Source organism: Panthera uncia, chromosome C2 (assembly GCF_023721935.1).
Source record: "Panthera uncia isolate 11264 chromosome C2, Puncia_PCG_1.0, whole genome shotgun sequence".
Taxonomy (NCBI): domain Eukaryota; kingdom Metazoa; phylum Chordata; class Mammalia; order Carnivora; family Felidae; genus Panthera; species Panthera uncia.
Window position 1 is genome coordinate 82,173,036 of NC_064810.1, and position 16,009 is coordinate 82,189,044.

Here is a 16,009-nt window from a genome sequence, read left to right on the forward strand (position 1 = left end):
AATAAAAATCATTGGATTGGCTAAGTTTATGGCATATTAATTACATGTCAATGAAGATGTTTTAAGAATGCAGTATCACAAAAAAAAAAAAAGAAGAAGAATGCAGTATTACTGCATACACACTAGAAAGGCTAAAATCAAAAAGACTGATAATACCTCATGTTGACAGGGATATGGAGAAACTTAGAACCATCATACATTGCTGGTGGAAACTCAAAATAGTACAGCCACTTTAGAAAACTGGCTGTTTTTTAAGAAGTTAAGCGTATATTTACCATATTTTGACCCAACAATTGCTTGTGCTCCGGGGTATTTACCCAAGAGAAATGAAAAATATGTTCACACAGACTTACTTGTACATGAGTGTTCATAACAGCATTATTCAAAATAGTCCAAAACTGGAAAAATCCAAATGAATGATAAACAAAATGTGGGATATCCATTCAGTGCGTAAACAAATGTAAAAAGATTTATAAGAAGAAATGAACTATGATGCATACAACAAGGCTGAACCACAGAACATTAGGCTAAGTTAAAGAAGCCAGACACATAAGACTACGTACTATGTGGTTCCATTTATATGAGATTTCTTAACAATGGCAAAATTCTAAGAGATCAAAAAACAGGTCAGTAATTGCTTGGTGCTGGGAACAGGAATTAATCAATTATGCATAGAAGCACAGAGGAACTTTTTCAAGTGATATAAGTGTTCTAAAACTGGATTGTAGTAATAGTTGTACAGTTGTATAAATTTGTTAAATTCATCAAACTATACATGAGTGAATGCTGTGTATTGTAAATCGTGCCTAAAAACAAAAAGCTGCTAAAAAACCAAGGAGGACTGGGAGATAGACCTGTTTCACTTTGCCTCAAATAAATAATATTTGATATTTATATAAAATTACTAATATTGAACTTTGGTTTTTAAAAGACCTCCAACTTGGGGGGCACCTGGGTGGCTTAGTCAGTTACTTAACTGACTCTTCATTTTGGCTCAGGTCATGATCTCACGGTTCGGTTCATGAGTTCAAGCCCCGAGTCCGAGTGCACTTAAAGCATGGAGCCTGCTCAGGAGTCTCTTTCTCCCTCTCTCTCTGCCCCTCCCCTGCTTGTATGTGTGCATGTGTGTACTCTCTCTTTTTCTCTCTAAAAAAATAAATATAAACATTTAGAAAAAAGACATCAAACTGACATTAAAATGTGATTGTCTAGCATTTTATTATCTAGGATTTTGTTGTTTGCTGTCACTAAGATTTGGGTTTTTCTGTTCATGTGACTTGCCCAGATATCTGAAGGGCACCCCTTTAATTTTGAAACATAACTATTCTTTGAATTTATCTGTTTTGAAATAGTGTTGGCTGTGCTTTTTTCTTCTTACATCCTCTTGGTTATAATTATTATATATACTTATTATTTTTGAAGAACAAAAATGCCTTCGGGGCTGTTGAGGTTAGAGAAGAAGTTGCTTTATCCCTCACTGAATCATGTAAGCCTATTCTGCTTTTTGCTTTCCTCTGTATCCTCCCTTTTTGCTGTCAGTATGTTTGCTCTTAGGAATCATACTGTTCTTCGGGTACTAATTTTCCTGTTCTGTGGGCTAGAAAACCAGATAAATTTCTTAAAATTCTGAGTAAGTTGTAAGTGACTAGGTTAACATATAAGGAGGTCCTTGTTCACTAAAGTGTATGTAGACTTTAATATATGACTTTTTGTTTGCTTCTTAGCTTTTTTTCTGGAAAGGTGACATTGGCAGATAGTGACCTGAAGATAAACAAGGTATTATTGTGCTAGTGTGTTCCTTTCAGCTTTTGGGTACCATGGTTTCAATTCCAGGCCAGCTTTGTATGGAGACAGAGTGAACAACACCCGCCCCCCCCCCCCCCCCCCCCCCCCCCCGCCCTTTACTCCTGCTTGCAAATATTCAATTGACATTCTATCCTAATAGCAGTATAATTAAAATACCGATTTGGGGAGCACCTGGGGTGGCTTAGTCGGTTAAGCATCCGACTCTTGATTTTGGCTTGGGTCATGATCTTGTGTTTCATGGGTTCAAGCCCCACGAATTGACAGTGCAGAGCCTGCTTGGGATTCTCTGTCTGCCCCTCCCCTGCTCGTGCTCACACTCTCTCAAAATAAACAAATTTTTAAAAGCATGTAAAAATAAAATACAGATTCTTCTATATGATCCAACAATTTCACTTAAATACCTAAAAGAATTTAAAGCAGCGACTCAAACAGGTACTTGTACACTAATGTTCATAGCAGTGTTAGTCACAAAAGCAAAAGGTGGAAACAATCCACACGTCCATCAAAAGATGAATGTGTAAAAAAAACTGTGGAATATGCAGTAATATTATCCAGCATGAAAAGGAATGGAATTCTGACACATGCAACAACATGGAAGAACTTGAAAACATAATGCTAAATGAAATAAGCTGTACACAAAAAGAAATATTGTACAATTCCATTTATATTAGGTGCCTCGATTGGGTATTCACAGAGACAGAAAGTAAAATAGAGGTAATCAGGGACTGTGGAATTAATATTTAATGGGTACAGAGTCTCCGTTTGGGTGATGGCAACATTCTGGAAATGGATAGTGGTGACGGTTGCACGGCATTATGAATGTCCATTAATGCCAATGAACTGTACGCTTAAAAGTGGTTAAAATGGTAAATTTTATGTTGTGTATATATTACCACAGTAAAAAGAAGTATAGATTTTTCTGGTTCAGGTAAGTCTTCAGAACTTTAGTATGAACGTTTCAGATATGTCTTTGGAAACAGATCTTGATAGTACCCATAGTGTACCTATCACCAGTGTAGGGAGAGGCTTCCTCAGAAATATGACGTCACCTGCATCACAGTGCTAAGTTTGTCCTTCCATTCTCACTTCTAGGCTATCCATCCAGGATATGGTTTTCTTTCAGAAAACATGGAATTTGCCGAACTCTGCAAACAAGAAGGAATTATTTTTATAGGTCCTCCTTCATCTGCAATTAGAGACATGGGTATAAAGAGGTATGAGTTTATATCTTTTAAATATAACCATAGGAAGGTCAATTGAAATGGTCTATCTATAATAGATATGGTAATCCATGGTTGTTGTTATAGGCTTATGTGGTTTATCTGCCACTCCAGTGAGTTACAGAAGTGTTCGATTCATTAGCGTTTCTAATCAATATCTGGATTAGTTTGGGGAATTTTTTTTTTAAATATATTGTCAAATTGGTTTCCATACAACACCCAGTGTTCATCCCAACGAGTGCCCTCCTCCATGCCCATCACCCACTTTCCCCTCTCCCCCACGTTTGGGGAATTAAAAACAAGGTGGGATGAACTATCACATAAAAAACTGGATTCCTAGTTATCACAAGAAAACTAATATTTTAATATTTGTGTTAATATTTGTTGTCTCAGACTGCAGTCTTTTTTTTTTTTTTTTAACCTCTGGGATATTTTATTTAAAAAGTTCCCTTGTATTTTGTAGATTGGGCTGTTTTGTTCTTCTCTTGTATGAAATAATTCGCAGAATTGAGGCACCTCCTCTTTTTTATTCGAAAGCACATCCAAATCCATAATGGCTGCTGCGGGAGTGCCTGTTGTGGAGGGATATCATGGAGAGGACCAGTCGGATCGGTGTCTGAGGGAGCATGCGGGGAGAATAGGTTATCCTGTCATGATTAAAGCCGTCCGTGGTGGAGGAGGAAAAGTAAGATTGTGCGTGCTCATGTTTTTCATTTCAGGATAGTCTTCTCTGTTTTATTTAGTTTGCGGTCTTAACTATCTTGCCCTCTTAGGGAATGAGGATCGTTAGATCTGAAGAAGAATTTCAAGAGCAGTTAGAATCAGCACGGAGAGAAGCTAAGAAGTCTTTCAATGATGATGCTATGCTGATTGAGAAGTTTGTGGACACGCCAAGGTGGGTTTGGCTTTTTTTCTGAGTCAGATTTTTAAAATTAAACTTTAAAAGAAATGTAGGCAAACTATATGAAATGGAAAGTTCTAGTAGTACATAATAAGTACCTTAAATTCCCCAATCCCACCCCCTGATGTAACCACTTAGTGTAGTATGGTATGCATCCCTCCAGGTATTTTCTAAGTGAATAGAAATACACATACGTATACTCACAGAGTACAAACTACATACAGAAGTGCAGTGAGTAGAATCTTACATAGTATTACATGCTAATATTACATCATAGCCATCTTTCTGTCAGTAAATATAGGTCTACCTTATTCTTTTTATTGGGCTTAATAGTTCCATGATATTGATGTACCATTAATTTATTCAGTCAATTTCTTATTGATGGAACTTAGGGTTTTTTCCAAAATAAAAAAAAGGGGGGGCACCTGGGTGACTCACTCGGTTAAGTGTCCAACTTCGGCTCAGGTCATGATCTCATGGTTTGTGAGTTCGAGTCCCGCGTAGGGTTCTTTGCTGACAGCTCAGAGCCTGGAGCCTGCTTTGGATTCTGTGTCTCCCTCTCTCTGCTTCTCTCTCTGTCTCTCTCTCTCTCTCAAAAATAAACATTAAGATTTTTTTAAAAAATTCTTATAAAAAATTAAGTTTTATCTTACAGAACTCTATAAGCATCCATTGAGATTTTCAGAAATAGATACCTAAATTGAATTGTAAGTGATATGTTAACAAGTAATAATACTAACACCTCACCCTTATATTTCACTTACCATAATCTTACTGTCCTAATTCTGATCTAATTCCTGCAACAATCCTGTGGGTAGGCCTATTCCTATTTTGCAGGTGAGGACACTGAGGAACAGAGTGGTCATATGACTTGCTTGAGGTCTCCCAGTTGGGAAGTGGTGAAGCTGGGATTTGAATTCAGAATTCACACTCTAAGACACTGCACTAAACTGCTTCTCTAGGTACTGCTATAACAAATGCCACGTGAATTTCTAATTTTTTTATTTTCTGGAATTTTACTTTCACATGTATTGCTTAAAATAAGATACTGACTATAAAAGCTTCTCGTTTCATACATTTTGTGGTAATTATATATATGTATATAAAACCTGTTGGTTAAGTGACTCTATAAAGAATAATTCACTTGGGAACTATGTGAAAGGAGAGGGATTTACCTTGAAGGTAATATACCCTGAAGCTTCAGGCCCTTCCCTTGTCTGAGCCTCTTCTAAGATCTTATACCTAATTTTGTATTCTTCTTAAAGATGGCCCCCAAATTGTTTTTGTTTCAAGTGCTACAAAACTTCGAATTGACCCTGAGCATGGCATGCTAAGCTAAATTCATTTAGAGTTTGATAGTAAAAACAAAAGTGAATTTTAAAATAGGCCAGTTGATTAGGAGAGTGCGTCATATTTCCACCTTAGTGGAAAGTGAGGCAAAACTGGAGGAAATTCCAGGGTCAACTGAGGGCTCCCTTTCACAATACATTTCAAAGGAGAATAGGCTGACTATCCAAATTGGCATGCTCTTGAGTTAGAATTGCCGTGGAGCCATCAGCTAGCTATTCCAGTGACCATAACTCAATAACATTTTTCCAAGATGTAAATTCTTTGCATGTGAAATGTTAGCTGTATATTACCTCACATTGTAATTTGTTTCCCCAATAGCTTGGAAGCTCTTGGGAATCAACGACGTGGTAGTATGTTCCTTTTTGTTTTCCCCTATATATCACCTGGCATGCTACTTTCTTCATGACAGGCATCAATAATAATATTTTTTTATAATATAGAAGTAATATAAATATTACTATATTTATACTTATTATATTATTGTATATATTATTATAAACAAATATAAATTTCCACATTACAAACATGGAAAATACAGATGATAGAAAACAAAGTCACTCATAATCTCATTCTCCTAATATGAGTAATAGTATTTCTGTATATATTTATTCTGAATTTTCTAGTAATATTTTAATGTCATGGTAATTAACTATTTTACTATATAACAATTAATTATAGTAATTGATTAATTAATTACTAAATAATTAGCTGTTGAGTTAATGGAGTGCTGGAAGATTGTCAAGGTGGTGCTTATAACTGAGGAAAGTAGATATCAAGATGTTTTATAAATCTGCTCAGAACTGTTGAGCTTATCTGAAAGGCTGGGATAGAAAACAATCTTCAAAGTGTACTATTTTGGAAGATAAAAAAGAAATCAGCTTCCTCTCTCATTTTATATTCAATATATATTCTAGATGGGTTAAAAATGTAGTTAGGAAAATAAAAACTATAGAACTCTTAGAAAATACCAAGGCGTTCTTGGTTGACTCCAGCTGTCTCTGTCTATGTAGCCAGATCCCAGCAGTGGCTGAATTGGAACAGCTGAGATTTGGTGCACCTCCTGGTTCTAACACACTGTGCTGCAGGATCTCTATGTTAGATAAAGCAGCACAGCAAAGGATTAGTTAGAAAAAGGAAAATAACAAAAGCGATCCGAAGACTACAGAAATCATAACAGAACACAGATCCTCAATTAGTTTCTCTTATAAGCAGCGAAAGGAATAAGTATTTCCAACTTCTGAGAACTCGGAAAAAAAGCTGCGTTGTGCTGCTGGTGTGTGTTTCTTTCAAAACCTGGAGTCCTTGCTACAGTGCCTCTTTCCCGGAAGCAGCTAAAAGAAAAGGGAGTGTCAATAGAAGTAAAATTTTACAGTTGGAATTTGAAAAGCAAACCATTCGATTCCAACACGTAAAGAGTTTGGAGGTTGTCACCCGCATCCGAAAAGCAAGTAAAAATCTGAACAAAATGAGAGTCAGTGAATTTTAGACGCATCAGAGAGCTGGGGCCGCAGGGCAGACCACCACCCTGAAATCTGGATGGCGCATGAATACAGCGAATCACAGCCAAGGTCTGCTTGCCTAGAGCAGAAGCCACTGCACCCATAAACTGATAGGAACACTTCTGTGGGGATTTTGGTAACTTACTGGAGTCTGGGTGTTGACTAGCTTGATAGTGAGAAACTCCTCAAGGTCCAGTGTTAGGGGAACCCCGAATTTTCATGAGTTTTCCCTTCAAGAACACCACCAGGTTCTCACAGTGAGAATCCAGGAAAAATTCCCTCCTGCTTGGGGACAGAGAGAGGAGAATTGTAACCATTTGAAATAGGCCCAGAGTGATCTGTTGTCCCTAACAAAGGCCAGCTCTGCAGGGGAAATTTTACCAGCACCTTTTCTGTCCTGTGAGAAGGGCAGTTAGCCAACTCTCACCCCTTTCCAGCTTTCCTATTTTATGTAAAGAAAGAAAAAAATGCTAAGAAACACTTCTCAGGGGCTCCTGACTGGCTCAGTAAGTGAAGCGTGGGACTCTTGATCTTGGGGTCGTGAGTTCAGGTTTCATGTTGGGTGTACAGATTACTCTAAAGATAGATAGATAGATAGATAGATAGATAGATAGATAGATACAAAGAAAAAGAACGAAAGAAGGAAAGAAAAAAAGAGGATGGTGTGTTCATGAGCATAGACGCCTGTAGTATACAAGGATACAGGCCCACTAAAAGACTGAGATTAAGATAGATAGATAGATATAAAATAAAATCCTGAGATTTAATCATTAGATTACAGAATGTTTTCTCTCCCCTGCGCCCTTCTACCATGTCACCAGGGCCCCAGTATAATAATGGGGTAAGAACTGCAAGGCACAGGCTCTATTTAAGAAGAGTTCATAGTCAAAGACAACAGGAGAAACAAAACAAAACAAGGACCCTAGAGGATACAAGCCTTTGGTACCTACAGCTACTGCAGACATTAAACCCAGTCTCCTAGCTAGGTTAACATTAAACCTTACATTAAAAGTCTGTTTGCTTTATTTATCATTATGTGATACCTCATGTATGGCTTTTAACAACAAAAAAAAAAATTACAAGGCATGCTCAAAGGCAAGAAAAAGCACGGTGCAAGGAGACAAAGCAAACACCAGAACCACAAATTCTGGAATTATCAGATATAGAGGTTAAAGTAACTGATTAATATGTTAAGGGCTCTAATGGACTGAGCAGACCACATGCAAGAACATTTGGGAACTGTAAGCAGAGAGACAGACATTCTAAGAGAAAAGTCAAAAGAAAATGCTAGGAATCAAAAACACTGGAACAGAAATAAGAATGCATTTGATGGACTCCTTAGTAGACCGGACACAGCTGAGGAAAGAATCAACGACCTTGAACATATGTCAGTGGAAACTTCCCAAATAGAAATGCAAAGAGAAATAAGAATGAAAACAAACAGAACATAATGTCTAATGACTGTGGGACAATTTTAAAAGAAGTAAAGTGTATTATTTGAACACTACAAGGGGAAGAAAGAAACCAAGAGAAATATTTGCAGTGATAATGACCAGAAATGTTCCAAAATTACCAAATTTTCTAATGTCCCAAAAACCAAACCATAGCACCAGGAAGCTCAGAGGACACCAAGCAGGATAAATATCAAAACATTTTTGAATACTATTCAGACTGCAGGAAACCAAAGACAAATAGAAAATCTTGGAAAAAAACACAAGGGGTAAGAACCCCTTACCTATAGAGAAACAAGGATAAGTATACCAGGCTTAAGCAAGAATAAGGTGGAGTGAAATATTTATAAAGCGTTGAAAGAAAAAAAAAACCCTAATATAGAATTCTGTGTCCAGTGAAACTGTCCTTCAAACATGAGGGAAAGAGAGAGACTTCCTCAGACAAACAAAACTTGACTTGTAAGAAATGATAAGAGAAGTTCTTCAGAGAGAAGGAAAATGATACTGATCAGAAATTTGGATCTCCATAAAGAAAGGAAGAGCGTTAGAGAAGGAATGAGTGAAGGTCAAATAAAATCCTTATTTTTCTTTTCCTAATTGATCTCACAGACAACAGTTTGTCCAGAGCAGTAATAGCAAGAGATTGTTTGGTGATGATAACTTAAAGGTAAATGAAAGGGGGAGGAAAACTTAAGAAGGCAGATCCAAAAACAAGAAATCACCTCCTATTATTTTGTCAAGAGAATGTGTTGGACAGTTTGGAAAATTTTAAATCGAACATTCGGTAGAAATGGTATATCAAGAAACTAAATTCTTCTAAGTGGTTTAATGAAGTGGCTTCATGTGGTGAACAAAAAGGAACAGAAATGAGCTATTGTGCTAAAACAGTACATTTACGAGAACTTTCCTGTTTTTTTTTTTCTTTTTGACAATTTTTATTTTTAAAAACAGGAAAAGCACTTGCTGATCACTCATTTCTACATCATGGTGGTGAATATTTGAGGTGAACTACAGAGTGAACTTATCAAAATAAAGCTACTGAGAAGAGTGCTTTCATGTTCACCAAATGGTCTGTTTATGCTTATTTTCCATAGTGTTATGTACATCTACTCTTTTTTTTTAAGTTTATTTATTGAGAGAGAGAGAATGAGCAGGGGTTGGGGGCAGAGAGAGAACAGGAGAGACAGAATCCTAAGCAGGCTCTGCACTGTCAGTGCATGACATGGGGCTTGATCTCACAACCATGAGATCGTGACCTGGGCCAAAATCAAAGTATGCTTAACTGACTGAGCCACCCAGGCGCCCCTGCATTTACTCTTAATATGATTTCTCAAAATTTTACTATGTTAGACTCCACTTTAAAGTGCCTTTTTTGTTTTTATGATATAATGGTCTTTTTTTTTAATTAATCATCTATATTACTTTATTTCTTAACCTTTTTACGGATGAGCCATTGTAATTTTTAGTCTGCCTTAGTTGATAAAGTCTGACCATAAGAGTTGATTTTTAAAAATCCCCTGATTGGGGTGCCTGGGTGGCTCAGTCTGTTAAGCATTTGACTTCGGCTCACGTCATGATCTTGTGGTCCAAGAGTTTGAGCCCCGTGTCAGGCTCTGTGCTGACAGCTCAGAGCCTGGAACTTGCTTCAGATTCTATGTCTCCCTATCTCTCTGCCCCTCCCTTGCTTACACTCTCTGTCTCAAAAATAAATAAACATTTAAAAAAAAAATTTAAAAGAAACAAAAACTAAAAATTCCCTGATCATAAAAACGTTTTCATTGGCTTTTTGAACGTGAGTATGAAATGTGTCTATAATTTGTAATTTTGAGGTAGGATTTATCAGTGTTTTCCTTGACAGTTTGTACTTGTGATTTGCCCCTACTCTGAGGTCATAAATATAGTCTCCTATGTTTTCTGTCTCATTTCCTAATCACTTCATATACATAAATTTTTTTCTAGAATGTTTATTCTACAAATGGAAACTTTTTCATTGTGTTTTTAAATAGGCACGTAGAAGTCCAGGTGTTTGGTGACTACCATGGCAATGCTGTATACTTGTTTGAAAGAGATTGTAGTATACAGAGGAGACATCAGAAGATCATTGAGGAAGCCCCAGGGGTAAGGACCTTGTAAAGACAGCTTCTCTGTAACATAAACCTCAATCGCTCTGATTTTCACATCAGAAATCTGTGAAGTTAGTGTCTGAATAACTGCTTCCCAGTGGTAATATAATGGTAAGGCCCCACTGCAGCATTGAGGATGAGGAGGGAGTTGATATTCTTGGGCTACCATAGAGGGCACACAACAGGGCCGTGATTCTTCTGGATGGTATCTAGGAAAATCTACTCTGATCCAAGTACAGACTGTGCCTGACTTATGGTGATTCAACTTAGAACTTTTTTACTTTACACTGGTGCAAAAGTGATACATACTTAGTAGACATCATACTTCAAATTTTGAATTTTCATCTTTTCCTGGGCTAGTGATAATGTGGTGTGATGCTGTCTTGTGATGCTCGACAGTGGCTGCAAACCACGGCTCCCAGTTAGCCACACTGTCATGAGGGTAAAGGACTAATATACTTAAAATTGTTCTTATCCGTGCTAGTTCTTACACTCAGTACTCAGTATTCAACAAATAACATGAGATACTCTACCCTTTATTATAGAGTAATTTTTACTTCAGATGATTCTGCCCGGCTGTAAGCTAATGTGAGCGTTCTGAGCATATTTAAGGTAGACTAGGTTAAGTTATGATGTTTGGTAGGTTACGTGTATTAAATGCATTTTCAACTTCTGATATTTTTAACTTATGATGGGTTTATCCAACATAACCGTACTATAAATTGAGGAAGATCTGTGTCTGACTTACAGTGAGCAACTGCATAATGTTTCCATGTAGATTTTAAATTATATTTAATGGGAACGTTTGAGGAATGGATTGGCCTGGTTCATTGAATGTATTTTTTATGAAGAAGATTCTTTATCTTAACTGCTATTTCAGATGTTCCTAAAATATATTAGTCCTCTAATATATGCCTTAGAGGTTTCTTATAGAGGAGAGAGATTTGCTCCTATTTGGCAACTTTTGCCCCCTTGGAATTAATTGTTTACATTTCTTTGACCCTGCCTCTTGATTGATTTGTTACCTCTTCTTCGATTTGCATTTCTTTTGAGCCTGCTATTGTCCAGAGGCTTCTCTCTTGCCCAAGGTTTTATACATGTTTCCTTTTCAGTAGGTACTTCTAGAAGGTCAGGATCTGAGGTTTCTGTTTAATCAGTTTGTTTAAACAGTCTCACACTGTTTTCAAATTTTAATTTTTGTTGTAGAGTACATTGTATGGTTTGAGGTAAATGTCAATAATAATTTCAGTAAAGCTTTTTTTTTCAAACGATAATAGCTTAAATATATGTCTATTTTTAAATGTTGAAACCTTTGCCTACTTTTTAACCTACAGTTCTTTTTGTGAACCTGTCTTATTAACTTGGAATATCAAGGTTTACCATTATTCTAAGATAATTGTTGGGCACGTGGCCCAGATTGCTCTGTCATCTTTAAACAAAATAGAGATCACTCAGAGTTTTCATATTGGTGCATGTAATTTGAAGCAGGAATATAGTCCTGAAAGTAATGTAGATAAGGAGATAAGTAAGTCATTCTGCTGAATAATATCTGCAGTTCATAGAAATTACTCACAGAACCATTAAAGTCTGGTATAGGGACAGTTGACTATGGTATGGGATGTATTTCTTGATGAAATGTATAACATTAGCTATTTATCCTCATTATCGCTTCAGTGTTTGATACCTAGAAACGCAATATTGGATCTTAATGGAAATTTCTAGTAGGGCAAAGTACTAATCAAAATTTATTTTAAATATTTTTTTCACAGCCTGGTATTAACTCTGATGTAAGAAAAAAGCTTGGAGAAGCTGCAGTCAGAGCTGCTAAAGCTGTAAATTATGTTGGAGCAGGTATGCTAAGATTTACTTTGAATAGAGGAGAAGCAACATTTATGTTCAGAAGGCAAAAGAAACATATAACTTTAAATCATTGGTTTTCAAACTTTTACAAATTATATCCACATTAAGAAATACATTTTGGGGCTCCTGGGTGGCTCAGTCGGTTAAGCATCTGACTTCAGCTCAGGTCATGATATCACCGTTGGCGGGTTCAAGCCCTGCATCAGGCTCTGTGCTGACAGCTCAGAGCCTGGAGCCTGCTTCAGATTCTGTGTCCCCCTCTCTCACTGCCCCTCCCTCACTCTCACTCTGTCTCTCTCTGTCTCTTGAAAATAAATAAATGTTAAAAAAAGAAAAAGAAATACAGTTTACATTGAGACCCAGTATATGCACATAAGTATTTATGTTTATATACATGTATATTTGAAAAAAAAATTCACTAAACAGTACTTAACCCTAATTATGTGTAATGCTATTTGATATTTTCTATCCTATTTTAAAATAAAATCACTAAAATGATTTCTTTTGCATTTTTTAAAATTAGTAAATAATTTTTTTAGAGCAGTTTTAGTTTCACGGGAAACTTGAGTGAAAAGTACAGAGAGTTCCCATACCCCCATGCCCACACTTGCACGGCCTCCCCAACTATCAACATCCCAGTGATTCATTTGTTACAATGAATAAACCTATAATGACATGTCATTATCATCTAGAATCCATAGTTTACATTAGGGTTCACTCTTGATGATGTACATTCTATGATATTGTTATACATTATACATTTGGAAAAATGTAGAATGACATGTATCCACCATCGTAGTGTCATAGAGTACTTTCAATGCCTCTGGTATCCTCTGTGCTCTGCTTTTTATCCCTCCCTGTCTTTAACTCCTGACAACCTCTGATCTTTCTATTGCCTCCATAGTTCTGCCTTTTCCAGAATATCATATAGATGAAACCATACAGTTTATAGCCTTCTAAGATTGGCTTTTTTTCACTTAGTAATAGGCATTTAAGTTTCCTCCATATCTTTTCATGACTTGGTCATTTCTGTTTAGTGTTGAATCATATCCCATTGTCTGGATATACCACAATTTATCCTGTCACCTACTGAGAGACATGTTGGGTGCTTCTAAGTTTGGCAGTTATAAATAAAACAGTTATAGGGGCGCCTGGGTGGCTCAGTCGGTTGAGCGTCTGACTTCGGCTCAGGTCATGATCTTGCAGTTTGTGAGTTCGAGCCCCGCGTCGGGCTCTGTGCTGACAGCTCAGAGCCTGGAGCCTGTTTCAGATTCTGTGTCTCCCTCTCTCTGACCCTCCCCCATTCATGCTCTCTCTGTCTCAAAAATAAATAAACGTTAAAAAAAAAAAAAAAAAGATCAATTATTTATATAGGTTTATTTCTAGGCTATGTGTTCTGTTTCACTGATCTATTTATTTGTTCTTTCCCTAGTACTTCATTGTTTTGAATACTGTAGCTTTATAGTAAGTCTTGAACTCAGATAGTGTCAGTCCTCCAACTTTGTTATTCTCCCTCAATATTGAATTGGCTATTCTGGGTTTTTTCTCCATATAAAACACTAGAATCAATTTTTTGATATCCACAAAATAACTTCCTGGGGTTTTGATTGAGATTGTGTTGTCTCTATAGAACAAGTTGGGAGAACGGACATCTTGATGATGCTGAGTCTTCTTATCAATGAACATGGAATATTTTTCCATTTTGTTCTTTCTTGACTTCTTTCATCAGAATTTTGTAGTTTCCTCATATAGATCTAGTACATATTTTGTTAGATTTATACCTATTTCATTTTGGGAGTGCCTGTGTAAATGATACTTTGTTTTTAATTTCAAATTCTATTTGTTCTTCATATATAGGAAAACAATTGACTTTTATATATTAACCTTGTATCTTGTAACCTTGATATGATCACTTATTAGTTTGAGGCATTTTTTGGTCAGTTCTTTTGGATTTTCTACATAGATAAGCCATCTGTAATGAGACAGTTTCATCTTTTCCTTCACAATCTGTATACCCTTTATTTCCTTTTCTTGTTTTGCATTAGCTAGGACTTACAGTATGATGCTGAAAAGGAATGGTGAGAGTGGGCATCCTTGCCTTATTTCTGATCTTAGTGGGAAAGCTGGTTTCTCACCATTGAATATAATGTTAGCTGTAAGTTTTTGTAAATCTTCTTTATCAAATTGAGGAAGTTCCTCTCTATTCCTAGTTTGTCAAGAGTTTTTATTATAATTAGGTATTGGATTTCATCAAATGCTTTTCTGCATCTATTGATATAATCTTATGGTTCTTCTTTAGCTTAGTGATATGATGGATTACCTTGATTGATTTTCAAATGTTGGACCAGCCTTGCATTCCTGGGATAAATCCCACTTGGTCGTTGTACATACTTATTTTTACACATTGTTAGATTTTATTTGCTAATATTTTGTTAAGGATTACTGCATCCACATTTATAAGAGATTTGATTTGTAGTTTTTTTGTAATCTTTCTCTGGTTTTGTTATTAAGGTAATATTGTCCTCATAAAATGAGTTAGGAAGTACTCTGTCTTCTGTCTTTTGGAAGAGATCATAGAGAATTGGTATAAATCTATCTTCAGTGCTTGGTAGAACTCATCAGTGAGCCAATCTGGGCCTATTTTGGAGGTTTTGGAGGTTATTAATGATTATTTCAACTTCCTTAGTAGATATAGGCCTATTCAGATTGTTTCAGAGTGATTTTTTTTCCTTGTGTGACTTTTGGCAGATTGTGTCTTTGAAAGAATTGGTCTATTTCATCTAAGTTATCAAATTTATGGGCATAAAGTTGTTCATAATACACATTTAATATCCTATTAATTATTAATAGGATTATTAATTTATTATTATTAACAAGACCTATATTGATTTGCTTTCTTTCATTTCCAATATTAATAATTTGTCTCTTCTTTTTTTCTTAAATAATTTGGCTAGAGACTTGTGTATTTTATTGATCTGGTTTTATTGGTTTTCTCTATAGATTTTCTATTTTGAATTTCATATATTTCTACTCTATTATTTCTTTTCTTCTGCTTACTTTGGAATTAATTTGCTGTTCTTTTTCTAGTTTTCTATAATGGAAGCTTAATTTTGATCTTTCTTCTCTTCAAATATATGGATTCAGTGCTACAAATTTCCCTCTAAGCACCGCTTTCAATGCAGCCCACAAATTTTAAAGTTATATTTCTATTTTTATGTAGTTTTAATATTTTTAAATTTCACTTGGGATTTCTTCTTGACCCATGTGGTACTTTGTAATATGTTATTTAATCTGCAAGTATTTAAGAATTTTTTTCCAGCTGTCTTTCTATTACTGATTTCTAGTTCAATTGATTTTTAGTTTAATTGTGGTCTTGACAGCAAACATTGTATGATACCTTTTCTTTTAAATTTGTTAAGGTCTTTTCTATGGCCCTGAATGTGGTCTGTCTTGGTGAATGTTCCATGTGAGTTTGAGAATGTGTAATCTGCTCTTGTTGGATAAAGTAGTCTATAGACATCAATTGTATCTAGTTGATTGGTGGTACTATTAAGTTCAACTATGTCCTTACTTCTCTGCCTGCTAGATTGTCCATTTCTGATAGAGGACTGTTAAAATCTCCAACTGTATCGGTAGACTCATCTGTTTGCAGTTCTCAGTTTTTTTGACACTCTGTTCTTAGGTGCATACACGTTAAGGCTGTTTCTTTTTGGAGTATTGACCCTGTGTCACTTTCCTTCTCTCTAAAGAACTTCTTTTAACATTTCTTGCAAGGTAGATCCACTGCCAATAAATTCTC

At 35.9% G+C, this 16,009-nt stretch overlaps 1 protein-coding gene across 4 annotated transcripts in view; it reads left to right on the plus strand.

Annotated features, from left to right (window-relative positions):
* Positions 1-16,009, plus strand: part of MCCC1 (methylcrotonyl-CoA carboxylase subunit 1) — a 56,845-nt gene that overhangs the window by 11,925 nt on the left and 28,911 nt on the right. For 3 of the 4 annotated variants that reach the window (XM_049628515.1, XM_049628516.1, XM_049628518.1), the window contains 5 exons: positions 2,899-3,020; positions 3,564-3,711; positions 3,800-3,921; positions 10,234-10,345; positions 12,120-12,201. In XM_049628515.1, the coding sequence (XP_049484472.1) occupies positions 2,899-3,020; positions 3,564-3,711; positions 3,800-3,921; positions 10,234-10,345; positions 12,120-12,201 (586 nt within the window). Of the gene's footprint in view, positions 1-1,724; positions 1,777-2,898; positions 3,021-3,563; positions 3,712-3,799; positions 3,922-10,233; positions 10,346-12,119; positions 12,202-16,009 lie in introns of all 4 variants that reach the window. The other variant, XM_049628517.1, reaches the window with a different exon arrangement.